The 16,552-nt window shown below is 48.7% G+C and overlaps 1 protein-coding gene and 1 long non-coding RNA gene across 2 annotated transcripts in view; both read right to left on the reverse strand.

The window, feature by feature from the left end:
- LOC141182576 (uncharacterized) overlaps nucleotides 1-2,445 on the reverse strand; it is a 41,408-nt gene extending 38,963 nt beyond the window's left edge. The window contains exons 1-5 of the mRNA XM_073660729.1: nucleotides 2,302-2,445; nucleotides 2,068-2,172; nucleotides 1,861-1,984; nucleotides 1,680-1,777; nucleotides 1,391-1,481 (exon numbers count right to left, since the gene is read on the reverse strand). Of these exons, the coding sequence (XP_073516830.1) occupies nucleotides 1,391-1,481; nucleotides 1,680-1,777; nucleotides 1,861-1,984; nucleotides 2,068-2,172; nucleotides 2,302-2,379 (496 nt within the window). The 5' untranslated portion in view covers nucleotides 2,380-2,445. The remainder of the gene's footprint in view (nucleotides 1-1,390; nucleotides 1,482-1,679; nucleotides 1,778-1,860; nucleotides 1,985-2,067; nucleotides 2,173-2,301) is intronic.
- A 609-nt stretch (nucleotides 2,446-3,054) lies between these two features.
- Nucleotides 3,055-9,702, reverse strand: LOC141182660 (uncharacterized). The gene is made up of 3 exons (XR_012257933.1): nucleotides 9,634-9,702; nucleotides 3,223-3,319; nucleotides 3,055-3,127 (listed from the first exon to the last, which is right to left on the reverse strand). It is a non-coding gene; the product is annotated as an uncharacterized lncRNA (long non-coding RNA).
- Between the last annotated feature and the right edge of the window lie 6,850 nt (nucleotides 9,703-16,552).

Raw genomic sequence — 16,552 nt, forward strand, 5'->3', positions numbered from 1 at the left:
CGCTGTAACACAGCTGAAGGGCCATCACCGTTGGCTGACAAAATGCGGAGTCGCAGGCCAGTAACCGCAGTGACTCCAAGCAGCATTCAGCGAGTCGATGACATTATTCGTGGTGACCGCCGGGTGACTGCAGATGAATTGTGTGCCATTATCTGCCTCAGTAAAGGCAGTGTGATGAAAATTATTGGACAACTGGGATACAGAAAAGTTTGTGCACGGTGGGTCCCAAGAATGCTTTTTACCATGCTGGAATACATGCCCTTGTTAAACGGTGGACCAAGACTGTGGAAATGGATGGAGATTATATTGAAAAATGACAAATTAATTGTTAATGTTGTGGTTTTCAACCTATGTAATTGCATTTGAATTTCTTGCCAATTAAAAGGAGAAAAAAAATAGGAGGCATTACTTATTAACTGACCCTCGTATCATACAGAATGAACTTGTAAAAAAAAAAAGAAAGAATATGAAAACATGTAACATCCCCAACAACAATGTACGTATGAAGGGAGAAATCCAACACTAACCTGGAGTTACACTCATTTATGGTGGACTATTGGAGCTACTATGAGTCCTGACCAGAAGAGTAGAGAAAGTATTAGCGCCCCCATTTCAGGAGAGATTGTGCAGTAATCTGAATTCCTTAGGATGAAAACATAATGTAATTTATGACGTGGAGTGAATCCATGAAACCAGGGCTGGAGCCAACACATCTCCTGCAGGCGTGAATAAATGTATATTACAGCCATCAGCCACGCACAGCTTAGAGATATATCATGGCACAGGTGTAATGTTTTTTGTGTAGTTTATCACAATCCTGTTTGAAGTTAGTCGGTTTTAAAAGAAATAGAACAGTCAGGATAAAGGGAAACTCTGCTGTTATTGTACAGAAATTCACACTTGTCCCTCACTGCACATTTAATGTCGATCATAAAAGTGAAGTTTGGCCAGAAAGACTGGACCTGGTCTTGTAGGGACCATATGAGCACATTCAGCCGCACAGAAGGGAGAGAAGGTAGATTCATCCAATAAGATATCAGGGATCAAGGAAGCCAACACCATCATTACCCTCCACTTTCTCTTACAGGCCCATCATAATATTTTTCTTCAAGTAATTTTCTGGCTTTGTGGTTTACAGATCTGGGCAGGTAACGTCTCCTAAATCACAGGGTGTAGGTGGATCCTCCAGGTTGTAAGTTCTATAGAAAAGGGCTTTCACAATTTCCCAAAGTAATTTGAACATTTTCGGACGGAAGAGAATGTTTTGGTCTAGTGGCAAAATGGTGATCACACGATTGTGATACGGCCGGACTACATCACCGATAAAGCAGCCACAGTCGGTGACTGAGAAGAATCTGTGACTTCTCTGTATTTAGTGGTTACTACTCACCTGGGTAGTCATATGTAGGAATCTCCTCTTTACACCGCTCATCATCCCTCACATATGTCTCTGTAGTATTAATATGGGTCAGATCTTCACCCTGAAACAAATATTGTAAAAGTCACAGACAGATGGAGAAGTCACATCTATGATCAGCTCTAATCCTGCCATCTCCACCGTTCTCATTACACAAGTATAAAACATATAATACTGGTGGATAAAACAAGACTGAACACAAGACCTTCACAGCCGTCTACACATCATAGGGGAGATCTCATGACACCTTCTCTCCATCTACCTGATGATCCTGAGGAACATTGGGATCTTCTTGTTTACAGTTCTGTGGAAGAAGAGGACGGGGACATCTGTCTGGTGTTGTCCTCTTACTGGATAGATCTGGAGGAAACACATACAGGGACTGAATTCATTCTTTCCATACAGATAATTATAGGCCGTGTGTATTTAGTCCTCTCTATTACCTGGTGATGTGAGGGGCTGGGGAAGCTCCATCATGATGTCCTTGTACAGATCTTTGTGTCCTTCTAAATACTCCCACTCCTCCATGGAGAAATAGACGACGAAATCCTGACACCTTATAGGAACCTGACAAATACAATGATACCGTCATCCCCCCGATCCCTTCATAGCGTTACTGTATAATGTCCCAGCATTCCCAGCAGTGTCACCTCTCCAGTCAGCAACTCAATCATCTTGTAGGTGAGTTCTAGGATCTTCTGGTCATTGATGTCCTCATGTATCAGGGGGTGAGGTGGAGGCCCCGTGATTAATCTCTGGTTATGGAGAGACACATTAATAAATCTCCCTCCAGACATTTCCAGGGTCCTCACCTCTCCAGTTCTGTCCATCTGTTATTCCCATAGATAAGAATGATGTAATGTGACGTCATCAGAATCTCTCACCTCTCCAGTAAGCCGGAAAAGGATCTCCAGGGTGAGGTGTAATATCCTCTCCGCCATCTTGTCTCTGTCCATATCCATCTTTGATGGATAAATCAGGAAAATTTTCTTATGTAGAAGATCTTCACTGAGAGGATCTAATATTGTAGAGACCTGAATGAGAAGAAGATGAGCCGATGTAACATCATAAAAATCCTGTGTAATAATACAGCTATTGGAGATAATGAGGGGAAACATATAAGGAGATTTATTATTTTACAGTATTTAGTTTTTTCTTTACATCTATTAATAAAACCTATATATTTTAGGCCACAGACAACAAGCAGTTTCTTCCTCGGAGTCTGCAGCTGAATACGTTACTTATAGACTCATCTTCTATAAAGCTAATTCTCACCTAATTTTCTGACACTGGAATTGACATTGAGAATAACCTCGGCACTCAATGGTTCTTATAGAAAAATTTTTTTTTAATGCAGTCCAAAAACAAAAGTAAACGTTTCGGTCGATCTGACCTTAATCAAGAACTATTGGAAATTGCACAAAGAACAAAACAATAAATAAAAGAATAATAATAAGTAATAAAATAAAAAAGCATATGCAAATGGATCATAGCGCAATAACATGATAATATCTCTTGTTTAACCTGAACAATAAACATGCTGTCAAATAGTGCATAATATTTCATCAAACCCCATTAATGCAGATACATCATAGTATAGAGCAAGTATATATACAAATTGAAGAGAGGTGACACCTACTAGATTGCTGGATGGTGTTCAAAGGTAGGGATTCAAAAGTGTGGAGATATGGTGACACTGGTTGTTTGGGTCTGCAGAAAAGAGCAGAGAGTGGCAGACTCAGAGTTATCAGCTGAGAGGGACTGTGGAGGCAGAGATAGACCGATTAGAGCTGGACGTAGCATACCTGTGACCCAGAGTTCCTGGTTATAAGGTGGTGCTGCACGTAGTGGCTTAGAGGATCGCGGTGTCCACCGCTAGTTCCTGGTGCTGTGCGCGTTGTCCTGCAAAAAGCAAACATGGCATCTAAGAAGGTGTGACAGAGTTCGGCTGAATGCCCTTCCTCCCCAAGTACTCGATTGTATGGGGCTGCCTAGTTCCTACAATACTGAAATGCCTAATAATGGTGTCTGGACCTGCAATGTACGAAAGTCTATTAGGCCGGGCCAGAGGCAGCGTCCAATAAGTTACCTTTTAACGCCCCATAAACATTAGACTAAAGTTGCATGGAAGCACTGATTTTGGGGGTTTTGGTTGACTATATAATGTATTTGGGGGCCTCCCGACAGTACCAGTCAGTCATACAAACCACAGGAAAGCTGGAATATTTGTGTGTATGGAGGAGTCTGGAGAGATAGCCGTCTACCAAATGACCGATCAGTCAACACTTATCTCATGTGTATGGGGCCGTTACTATTGCACTGACAGGCAGTGATAATACACGGCACTACAGTAGTACAGTGCATCACTGAGCAATCAGAGGCTTCTGTGTTGTGTGATCGCACTAATGAGAGTGGTTTAAAAAAGTTTATAAAAAAAGGTTTAAAAAAAGTTTTAAAGTGAAAATATCACAGTTTTAGCAAAAATAAATATCCATCACTATAGGGAAAACATGGATATAATGGGAAAATGGAGAGGGAGGTCAGCTCACTGTTTATTCAATGTATCTTGTCTGAAGATCACCGCATGGAGCCGCCCTGGTCAGGGACATTTCAAGGTTCAAGTAGAGCAAGGAGGAGAGATGGATTCTCCAGCATTGTCTATATTGTTAAAACCTCACATTTATTGTGGATTCATAAAAACTGTTGTGATGGCATACCACCAAGTGCCCACATACCAAACCAATGCTTATTCCTGATTTACAACATGCGAGTCTCTGTGATACTTTTATATCCTTCCCTTTCCTGGGTGTCCATTAATTACTGAGTACTTCTCAGACAATTTAACCCTGTATTGTATGGAAGTAAAAGAGAATACACAAATACAACTCATGCATGAGACATTCAATAAAATCACTGGAAATCAAAGACAAATACAATTAATTGCACTGTAATATTAATCCGGTCTGATGTTCATTCCCTGTGGGGCTCTAGTTTGTAATTTTAATATCCAATATGACTTTCTATTTAAGATTTTTCTTTTCATATCTCCACCTCTTAATGGTTTATAAGCCTTTTCTATTCCTAATATCTGAAGGATCTGATATCCCCTTTATGTTTTTGTGAAAAGCGTCTTGAAACCACAGACAGGTTTAATGTGGGATTGATTGCGTCAGATAAATGTCTTCTAATACATGTTTTTAGTGGACCTGACGTCCATCCCACGTATTGTAGTTTACTCTCTATACACTCTATTAAATAGATGACCCCTATAGTGTTACAACTGATGAAATTGTGTATTGCAAATTGTTGTCCCGTTAGGTTTTCTTCAAATGTGTAGGTTTTATTAACATAGTTGCACGCTTTACAGGGTGTATGTCCACATGTAAAAAAAAAGCCCTTATAGGATAACCAAGTCACCAAATACCGGCCCATTAAGACATACTTTGTCACTCTTGTATTCCCTACTGATTGAATCCCTGGACTAGCCTAAAACACACTTCCAATCTCAATGGGAGAGAGATCTGGGTTGCACCTTAACGAGAGATCAGTGGAAGTGAATCTTCACCTTGACACACATCATCAATCAGCTCGAGATTTCAGGAGGCCAGCTATAAACTGCTTTCTCGGTGGTATAGGGTCCCAACTCGCCTACACTCTATATTCCCAGATGCTAGTCCCATGTGTTGGAGATGTGAGGAGGAGGAGGAGGGTGACCTACTACATATTTTCTGGACCTGTAAACTCCTTTTGTTAGAACTCTCCTGTTAGGTTTTTTCTATTATGCTGGTCACATGACCGTTTTTGCCTATTTAATCCTGCTCCGCCCTTCTGGCCTTGCTGGACTTCATTGTGATTTCTACTCTTAAGCTAGCCAGGTGCTTTGTTACCTTTCTCAGTCAGTTTAGCTAGGTCTTTTGACCTCTATGTTCTATGTTGTTTGTTTGTCTTTTTACTGCTACAATTTCTGCTAGGAGGTGTCCATCTTTCTCCCAGTCCCTAGTTCTTGTAGGGATCCCTCCCTCACATCTATAGGTCTTCGTTCAGACTAGCTGAGGACTTTAGCGGGTCTGATCGCAGGATCAGGTTCCCCGTTACATTGTAGGGATCTAGCGTAGTTCTATTGTAGGGACAGATCTCCTGTCTTTCCTTAGTGCTTGTAGCAGATCATAACACCTTTCTCCTTTCTGGGGAAAAGTTCTACTAGTGATTAGTAAATTCACTGATCTTATTTCAGACCTTGACCCAGCTTTCGTCCTTCTCCATCACAGCAACATCCCTTTAAAAACATATAAAAACTCGATACTGAGACACTTGATCACGTCTGCTAGAGCATGTATTCCCTTGCTATGGAAAAGTAACACTATGGTTCTCCAAAATAAATGAGATTATGCTAACGGACGAACTCCCCTCCATGATCAATAACTCCCTTAATAAATTTTATAAAACATGGTTCTACTAGAGTTTAAATCTTCCGCTGATTACCTTGACCTAATAGGGGAAAGCTAAGTCTATACTTCAGGAGCCTATTTGACGTTACCCTAACCCTCTTACCCATACATCCATTCCCCCACTTCCCTTTGTCTTTGTGTGTATTTGTGTTTTTAGTTTTAACTACTCTTTCTTTTAGAACCCTTATTTGTTACTCCACATGAATATGTAATGACTTAATGTTTAAGTCTGAGTCACCATGCTGGTATATCCTAACACACATTGAACCAATGTTCTACCAGCGACTCTACTTTGGATTGTGTTTACTTCTTTCATTTTGTTTTCAAATGTTTTGGAAATACTGGTTATTGTTATGGTTATGTAGTCGTGTTTGACCTACTACTTGTTGCACAACTAGTACCCGGTGTTTGTATTTGTATTTCCTTTTCAAAACTTAATAAAGATAAATTTGTAAAAGGATAATCAAGTCACATTGCGTTTGATATTTTTTTATTGAAAAAAAACTAGGTGAAAGTTTTCCGCCAAGTGTAGAAGTCTTTTTGGATACAAAACTCAAACAAAATATGCAAAAGAATTTACAAAGTCAGGAGGATGGATCTCAGACATCAAAAAACTAAGTTTGAAAGAGATATCAAAGACTACGAGTCAAATTCAATTTACACATGGAAATGAAACAAACCAAGAGCTACTGTTCTGAAATACAAGTCACACAATAAATTCTAAGCAAATAGAGGAGAGCGGAGGTCAGCTTCACAAATCCTAATGTGTCCATGGGTTCCTCTAATTATAATTCTCCGAGGACTAATCTGATGTATCAGTGGGATCAACTAAAGACAGATGGAGCAAAAATAAATTCTCAAGTATTCCCCACAATTCAGCACAAAACAACGGGCGGGCAGAAAGCTCAAACGTGCCCGGACATGTGCGTTCCATGCCGGAGTGCATCACGGTCTCCTATCTGTGAATGCGCATGTCCGGAAGCATGCGTTCCACGCATATGATATTGGATTGCATACCACCAACATAGAAAAATCCTCTCTCTGAGATCAGCGTCATGGGAGACTAAAAACAAGTATTGCACATCCTCCCATCATACAATAGGCGTGTAGATCTACTTTATCACTACATAAAATATGGGATGATGGCCCACAGTATATTCCTAAATGGTCAAATTTGACCCTTATTGCATAGAGATACACAAGGATCACCACACTTGTTAGTTACTAAATAGTAGATGTGGGATATAACTGATAAGAAATAATTCTGATATAGAAGCTCAGATCTCTTGATGAAGTACAACAATATGTGAACCTCATTCACAGGGAACTGAGTAGCAATGGGTAGAGTATAAAATCCAAAAATGTAATCCAGAATGGGGCTGCATTCATACAAAACAGGCATAGGAAATTTGCTCATTCAGTCCCTTAGGGGCTTGTGGATCCAATCTGGAAATCCACTCACTCTCCTTTTTGAGGAAACATCTATTGCGATCACCTCCTCTCACATTGGGTTTAACCACCTCAATGATACAAAAGATGTCTCTGGTTTCACCTCGATGTACGAGTGTTCATGTGTCTCACTAATGGGGTGTCCCGACCATGACATATATCACCCAAATGCTCCCCCTCCCTCCTCACAAACTCCCTCTTGGTCTTGCCCACAAAACCTAGGGGGCAGATGCATGTGGCCATATATACAAGTTCTGAGGTTTTACAGTTGGAATAATCCCTCGGAAAAAAGTTTTCACTCATGGAGGAACTTGAGAAAGATTTACATGGTCTCATCCAATTACATGTACAACTTTCTCCAGATCTAAAGAAACCACAGACTCTTCTATCTAGCCAAGTCCCCTTGGGTGCAGGTTTTTTGTAGAAACTATGCACTAAATGGTCCCTAATTGACCGAACCTTTCTGAAAGTTATTGTGGGAGTAGATCACACAGCACCCTCAGGTCCGCGTCAGCCACAAGTATATCCCAGTGTTTTCTGAGGATATTAAAGATACGGTCACTCTGATTGTCGTAAGTTTTTCTTACTTGTGTTATCCCATCTTTTTTCTTGGTCTCTTGGTTAGGTATGGAGGAGTGTCTGTCTCTCCCATTTTTCTGAAAACAATGATGCGGAATCCAAAATGTACCAGGAGTACCCTTTTTGCCTGAATCTGGTGTTCAGGTCTATTGCCTGTATATTAAAATCTGTGACATTATGGCAGTACCTTTTCAACCATAAAAATTAGCTCTTGGGTATTCCTCTTTTTATGGGGATGAGGTGTTGGCTATCCCACTTCAATAGTTTATTAGTGCTTGAAGGTTTATGGTAGATGAGTGTCCCTAGGATCCCAGCCTGATCTTTCTTGATTAGTACATCCAGGAAAGGCAACTGGTGATAATTAAACTCAGATGTAAATCTCAGGCCCACTCTATTGATGAGTTCCCTGACAAATTCAAAAGATTGTTCATTCGTTCCTGACCAGATGATTAAAATGTAGTCAATATATCTATACCACACCTCAATATATGGATGCCACCACTTATGATCATCCCTGAATATTGTGGTTTCCTCCCACCAGCCCAGGAATAGGTTAGCATACGAGAGAGCCCAGGGGCTCCCCATCGTAGTACCCCTGAGCTGGTGGAAGTACTTCCTGTCAAAAAGAAAGAAGTTATGAAAAAGACAAGAGTGAATTGTAGAAGATCCTCCATGAAGTCATTATGTCTGCTACACTCTATTGGCCTCAATTTAAAAAATGTCTTACTCCTCTGATACCATCATCATGCGGTATATTACTGTACAAAGCCTCAATATCTAGTAAGGCCTGCTCCCCTACATGCATGTATACATGCTCGAGGGTCTACATGTAGGGGAGCAGCCAAAGGGAAAACCAACTCCAGAGGGATTATTCCAACTACAGGACCTCAGGCGCTACTGGGGGAACATTATATTGTGGGGGTCATCATACATCCTGCATAAGGGGCATAATGTGGGCATTACACTGTGTGGGGCATCATACATCCTGCATAAGGGGCATAATAGGGGCATAATACATCCTGCATAAAGGGCATAATAGGGGCATTACACTGTGTGGGGGCATCATACATCCTACATAAGAGCATAATGGGGGCATTACACCGTGTGGGGGCATCATACATCCTGCATAAGGGGCATAATGGGGGCATTACACTGTGTGGGGGCATCATACATCCTGCATAAGGGGCATAATGGGGGCATTATACTGTGTGGGGGCATCATACATCCTGCATAAGGGGCATAATGGGGGCATTACACTGTGTGGGGGCATCATACATACTGCATAAGGGGTATAATGGGGGCATTACACTGTGTGGGGGCATCATACATCCTGCATAAGGGGCATTACACTGTGTGGGGGCATCATACATCTTGCATAAGGGGCATAATGGGGGCATTACACTGTGTGGGGGCATCATACATACTGCATAAGGGGCATAATGGGGGCATTACACTGTGTGGGGCATCATACATCCTGCATAAGGGGCATAATGGGGGCATTACACTGTGTGGGGGCATCATACATCCTGCATAAGGGGCATAATGGGGGCATTACACTGTGGGGGGGCATCATACATCCTGCATAAGGGGCATAATGGGGGCATTACACTGTGTGGGGGCATCATACATCCTGCATAAGGGGCATAATGGGGGCATTACACTGTGGGGCCAGTAAAGGGGTCCTGTACTATGAGAACAATACGTTTGCCCCCTGCGCCCAGTAATGGGGTCTCCACATACCTCCACCTGCAGAGCCGCCACCACATATATGGCTGCTCTGTGCACACAGGAGCTGTGATGAGGTCACAGGAGGGGAGGAGTCAGGGGTCACATGATCAGGGGCCTCAGTGGATGCAGGACTCTGCTGTGCTGGTTGTCATGGTGCTGGATGAGCTGAAGTTTATGTGTGGGGTCAGGAGGGGTTTACAGTGTGGATGTAGCAGAGCCGGGTGTGTACGAGGTGTACGGAGCGGAGCCGCGTTTGTACGAGGTGTACGGAGCAGAGCCGTGTGTGTACGAGGTGTACGGAGCAGAGCCGTGTGTGTACGAGGTGTACGGAGCAGAGCCGTGTATGTACGAGGCGTACGGAGCAGAGCCGCATGTGTACGAGGTGTACGGAGCGGAGCCGCGTGTGTACGAGGTGTACGGAGCGGAGCCGCGTGTGTACGAGGTGTACGGAGCGGAGCCGCGTGTGTACGAGGTGTACGGAGCAGAGCCGTGTGTGTACGAGGTGTACGGTGCGGAGCCGCGTGTGTACGAGGTGTACGGAGCAGAGCCGTGTGTGTACGAGGTGTACGGAGCGGAGCCACGTGTACGAGGTGTACGGAGCGGAGCCGCGTGTGTACGAGGTGTACGGAGCGGAGCCGCGTGTGTACGAGGTGTACGAAGCGGAGCCGTGTGTGTACGAGGTGTACGGAGCGGAGCCGCGTGTGTACGAGGTGTACGGAGCGGAGCCGCGTGTGTACGAGGTGTACGGAGCGGAGCCGTGTGTGTACGAGGTGTACGAAGCGGAGCCGCGTGTGTACGAGGTGTACGGAGCGGATCCGCGCGTGTACGAGGTGTACGGAGCAGAGCCGCGCTTGTACGAGGTGTACGTTGCGGAGCCGCGCGTGTACGGAGCGGAGCCGCGCGTGTACGAGGTGTACGGAGCGGAGCCGCGCGTGTACGAGGTGTACGGAGCGGAGCCGTGTGTGTACGAGGTGTACGGAGCGGAGCCGTGTGTGTACGAGGTGTACGGAGCAGAGCCGTGTGTGTACGAGGTGTACGGAGCAGAGCCGTGTGTGTACGAGGTGTACGGAGCAGAGCCGTGTGTGTACGAGGTGTACGGAGCAGAGCCGTGTGTGTACGAGGTGTACGGAGCAGAGCCGTGTGTGTACGAGGTGTACGGAGCAGAGCCGTGTATGTACGAGGCGTACGGAGCAGAGCCGCGTGTGTACGAGGTGTACGGAGCGGAGCCGCGTGTGTACGAGGTGTACGGAGCGGAGCCGCGTGTGTACGAGGTGTACGGAGCAGAGCCGCGTGTGTACGAGGTGTACGGAGCGGAGCCGCGTGTGTACGAGGTGTACGGAGCAGAGCCGCGTGTGTACGAGGTGTACGGAGCGGAGCCGCGTGTGTACGAGGTGTACGGAGCGGAGCCGCGTGTGTACGAGGTGTACGAAGCGGAGCCGTGTGTGTACGAGGTATACGGAGCGGAGCCGCGTGTGTACGAGGTGTACGGAGCGGAGCCGTGTGTGTACGAGGTGTACGAAGCGGAGCCGCGTGTGTACGAGGTGTACGGAGCGGATCCGCGCGTGTACGAGGTGTACGGAGCGGAGCCGCGCTTGTACGAGGTGTACGTTGCGGAGCCGCGCGTGTACGGAGCGGAGCCGCGCGTGTACGAGGTGTACGGAGCGGAGCCGCGTGTGTACGAGGTGTACGGAGCGGAGCCGTGTGTACGAGGCGTACGGAGCGGAGCCGTGTGTACGAGGCGTACAGAGCGGAGCCGCGTGTGTACGAGGTGTACGGAGCGGAGCCGCGCTTGTACGAGGTGTACGTTGCGGAGCCGTGCGTGTACGAGGTGTACGGAGCGGAGCCGTGCGTGTACGAGGTGTACGGAGCGGAGCCGCGCGTGTACGAGGTGTACGGAGCGGAGCCGCGCGTGTACGAGGTGTACGGAGCGGAGCCGCGCGTGTACGAGGCGTACGGAGCGGAGTTGCGCGTGTACGAGGCGTACGGAGCGGAGTTGCGCGCGTACGAGGCGTACGGAGCGGAGCCGCGTGCGTACGAGGCGTACTGAGCGGAGCCGCGTGCGTACGAGGCGTACGGAGCGGAGCCGCGTGCGTACGAGGCGTACGGAGCGGAGCCGCGTGCGTACGAGGCGTACGGAGCGGAGCCGCGTGCGTACGAGGCGTACGGAGCGGAGCCGCGTGCGTACGAGGCGTGCGGAGCCGCGTGTGTGCGAGGTGTACGGAGCGGAGCCGCGCTTGTACGAGGTGTACGTTGCGGAGCCACGCGTGTACGGAGCGGAGCCGTGTGTACGAGGCGTACGGAGTGGAGCCGCGTGTGTACGAGGTGTACGGAGCGGAGCCGCGCTTGTACGAGGTGTACGTTGCGGAGCCGTGCGTGTACGAGGTGTACGGAGCGGAGCAGCGCGTGTACGAGGTGTACGGAGCGGAGCCGCGCGTGTACGAGGTGTACGGAGCGGAGCCGAGCGTGTACGAGGTGTACGGAGCGGAGCCGCGTGTGTACGAGGTGTATGGAGCGGAGCCGCGCGTGTACGAGGTGTACGGAGCAGAGCCGTGCGTGTATGAGGTGTACGGAGCAGAGTCGCGTGCGTACGAGGAGTACGGAGTGGAGCCGCGTGCCTACGAGGCGTACGGAGCGGAGCCGCGTGCGTACGAGGCGTACGGAGCGGATCCGCGCGCGTACGAGGCGTACGGAGCGGAGCCGCGCGCGTACGAGGCGTACGGAGCGGAGCCGCGCGCGTGCGAGGCGTACGGAGCGGAGCCGCGCGCGTACGAGGCGTACGGAGCGGAGCCGCGCGCCTGCGAGGCGTACGGAGCGGAGCCGCGCGCGTGCGAGGCGTACGGAGCGGAGCCGCGCGCGTGCGAGGCGTACGAAGCGGAGCCGCGCGCGTGCGAGGCGTACGGAGCGGATCCGCGCGTGTACGAGGTGTACGGAGCGGAGCCGCGCGTGTACGAGGTGTACGGAGCGGAGCCGCGCTTGTACGAGGTGTACGTTGCGGAGCCGTGCGTGTACGAGGTGTGCGGAGCAGCGCGTGTACGAGGTGTATGGAGCGGAGCCGCGCGTGTACGAGGTGTACGGAGCGGAGCCGAGCGTGTACGAGGTGTACGGAGCGGAGCCGCGTGTGTACGAGGTGTATGGAGCGGAGCCGCGCGTGTACGAGGTGTACGGAGCAGAGCCGTGCGTGTACGAGGTGTACGGAGCGGAGCCGCGTGTGTACGAGGTGTATGGAGCGGAGCCGCGCGTGTACGAGGTGTACGGAGCAGAGCCGTGCGTGTATGAGGTGTACGGAGCAGAGTCGCGTGTACGGAGCAGAGTCGTGTGTACGAGGTGTACGGAGCGGAGCCGCGTGTGTACAAGGTGTACGGAGCGGAGCCGAGTGTGTACGAGGTGTACGGAGCGGAGCCGCGCGTGTACGAGGTGTACGGAGCAGAGCCGCATGTGTATGAGGTTTACGGGGCGGAGCCGCGTGTGTACGGAGCGGAGCTGCGTGTGTACGAGGTGTACGGAGCAGAGCCGCGTGTGTACGAGGTGTACGGAGCAGAGCCGCGTGTGTACGAGGTGTATGGAGCAGAGCCACGTGTGTACGAGATGTACGGAGCGGAGCCGCGTGTGTACGAGGTGTACAGAGCAGAGCCGCGTGTGTACGAGGTGTACAGAGCAGAGCCGCGTGTGTACGAGGTGTGCAGAGCAGAGCCGCGTGTGTACGAGGTGTACGGAGCAGAGCCGCGTGTGTACAAAGTGTACGGAGCGGAGCCACGAGTGTACGAGGCGTACGGAGTGGAGCCGTGTGTACGAGGTGTACAGAGCGGAGCCGCGTGTGTACGAGGTGTACGCAGCGGAGCCGCGCGTGTACGAGGTGTACGGAGTGGAGCCGCGCGTGTACGAGGTGTACGGAACGGAGCCGCGCGTGTACGAGGTGTACGGAATGGAGCCGCGCGTGTACGAGGTGTACGGAGCGGAGCCACGCGTGTACGAGGTGTACGGAGCGGAGCAGCGCGTGTACGAGGTGTACGGAGCGGAGCCGCGCATGTACGAGGTGTACGGAGCGGAGCCGCGCGTGTACGAGGTGTACGGAGCGGAGCCGCGCGTGTACGAGGTGTACGGAGCGGAGCCGCGTGTGCACGAGGTGTATGGAGCGGAGCCGCGCGTGTACGAGGTGTACGGAGCAGAGCCGTGCATGTACGAGGTGTACGGAGCAGTCGTGTGCACGGAGCAGAGTCGTGTGTACGAGGTGTACGGAGCGGAGCCGCGTGTGTACGAGGTGTACGGAGCGGAGCCACGCGTGTACGAGTTGCACGGAGCAGAGCCGCGTGTGTACGAGGTGTACGGAGCGGAGCCGCGTGTGTACGGAGCGGAGCCGCGTGTGTACGAGGCGTACGGAGCAGAGCCACATGTGTACGAGGTGTACAGAGCGGAGCCGCGTGTTTTCGAGGTGTACGGAGCGGAGCCGTGTGTGTACGAGGCGTAAGGAGCGGAGCCACGCGCGTACGGAGCGGAGCCGCGCGCGTACGAAGCGTACGGAGCGGAGCCGCGCGCGTGCGAGGCGTATGGAGCGGAGCCGCGCGTCTGCGAAGTGTACGGAGCGGAGCCGCGCATGTGCGAGGTGTACGGAGCGGAGCTGCGTGTGTGCGAGGTGTACGGAGCAGAGCCACGCGCGTACGAGGCATACGGAGCGGAGTCGTGTGTGTACGAGGCGTATGGAGCGGAGCTGTGTGTGTACGAGGTGTACGGAGCGGAGCCGCGTGTGTACAAGTTGTATAATACCTTATTGCCTATTCTCCGATGCTCATGTCACCTGTAAAGGAGAAAAAATTATAAACCACCATAATACTCGCCTGTCGGGCGTAATCCACCATTCACTGATGTGACTGCTCTACACAACAGCTGGCTTCACACTACCTGTCATTTATTTATTTACACACTGAGACTGCGTGTGTCTGTGTAGCCGGCTGTCATGTACGCCCGACAGGTGATTATTATATTTTTTTTATTTGTTCTTGTTTACAGGGGACAAGGGCATCATTAGGTGTTATACTTGCCTAACTCTGTTTTTTATTTTTAAATAAATGTGTAAAATGGTGTGGACTTTTATTTCAAATAAAGGAATGTATTCAGGCTGTGTGTTTATTTCCAAACTTTTTCTATTGGGTTACTAATGAAGGCTTCTAATTGAAATGGAAATAGAAGTGCCCTGAGAAAGTTCACCGGAGTTGATCAGCTGATGAACCCCGGTGATCTCAGTTATGACACCGCCACTGCGGTGTAACCAGCTGTCTTGTAGAGCAGTCACCGATGTGACTGCTGATGTGGATTACGCCAGACATGTGAGTATTATGGCAGTTTGTCATTTTTTCTCTTTTACAGGGGACAGTGCATCGAAGATTAGGCGTTAAAGGTGAATATTATAATGCTTTTTTTTTTAGAATAATAGTAATAATAATCATTTTTATTTATATAGCACCAATATATTCCGCAGCACTTTACAATTAAGCGGGGACATGTACAGACAATAAATTCAATCCAAGCTAAGACAGTTTAAACAGTTACATCAGGAGTGAGGTCCCTGCTCGCAAGCTTACATTCTACAAGGGAATAGGAGGGACACAATAGGTGGAAAGTGCTTGTTATTTCAGGTCTGGCAATTATAATAAATAGGGATTTTCGTATAAAACTGCATGATCCGGTCATCAGCCTGTATGTTTAAGTGCAATAATCAAGTATCGAGTGCAGTTATCGTGTGCATGGAGGGTGTGGAAACAGATGAATGGTCTTTTTTTTCTCTTTTCCAGGGGACAAGGACATCGGGGATTAAGTATTAGGTGAGTATAAGGCTGAGTTCACACGATGCGTATTTAATGCGTTTCCGCGGCGTTTTTGCAGTTGCGTAAATGCCGCGGAAACGCATGAAAAACGCACGGTAGAAGGGAAGCAATGTTCCCCAATTGAAATCCGCATGTGCTGTGCCCATGATGCGGATTTTTCCGCAGCGTAAACGCTGCGCTCAAAAATCCGCAGCATGTCAATTAATTTTGCGTAAACGCGGCGTTTTCGCCACCATTGACTTGCATTAGAACGCGCCAATTACGCAAGACGGCATCTGTACTTGCATTATTGGCGCGTTCTAATGTGCGGATGGTACCTGGGTGTAGAGGAGAGGAGAGTCTCATCCACACCCAGGTACCATTAAAAAAGCTGTAAAAAAAGAATAAAATATATATATATATACTTACCATCTGTCGGCCCGCGCAGCGCTCCTGCTTGGTTCCCGGCACTTGCAGTGAGTTGAAGGACCTGCGCTGACGTCAGAGTCATGTGACGGGTCACGTGACGCTGACGTCGGCAGGTCTTTCAATTCAAAGTTGCCGGCAGCCGGGAGAACGGTTTGAGCAGGACAGCGCGGGCCATCAGAGGGTAAAGTATACATGTATTTTTTATTTTTACCATTCTCTCGGGTCACACTATATAAATCCATGCTGTTTGCATGGATTTATATAGTGTGACCTAGTTGTCAAGCACTTTCCAGGTGATGCTAAAATCACCTGGAAAGCGCTTGTCAATTCACATGCGGAAACGCATGTGAATCCGCATGTATTCCGCAGGAAAAACGCATGCACAATCTGCATGCGTTTTTTCTGCCAGGGAGATGCAGAAATGATGCAGAAATTTTCTGCTTCATTTCTGCATCGTGTGCACATACCCTAACTGTGTTTTTTCTTTCAATATTTATTTACATTTTTTCTTTCTGTACTTGGAGCACAGGTGCCGGCTGAAGTCTATTCCCATCAGCGGCCCCTGCTCTCGCTGTAGCGAGACACCTTGCCTACAACAGGCATAGGCTGATGGGAGTAGTAAACTCTAATCAGCCGACGCCTGTGACCAGCGGTGAGCTTTTTATCGACGGTCACAGCTTGGGCCTAAGCTATCAGAGCCCGCA

The sequence above is a fragment of the Phyllobates terribilis genome, unplaced genomic scaffold, assembly GCF_046119375.1.
Source record: "Phyllobates terribilis strain yellow unplaced genomic scaffold, ASM4611937v1 Scaffold_35__1_contigs__length_13245226, whole genome shotgun sequence".
Taxonomy (NCBI): Eukaryota; Metazoa; Chordata; class Amphibia; order Anura; family Dendrobatidae; genus Phyllobates; species Phyllobates terribilis.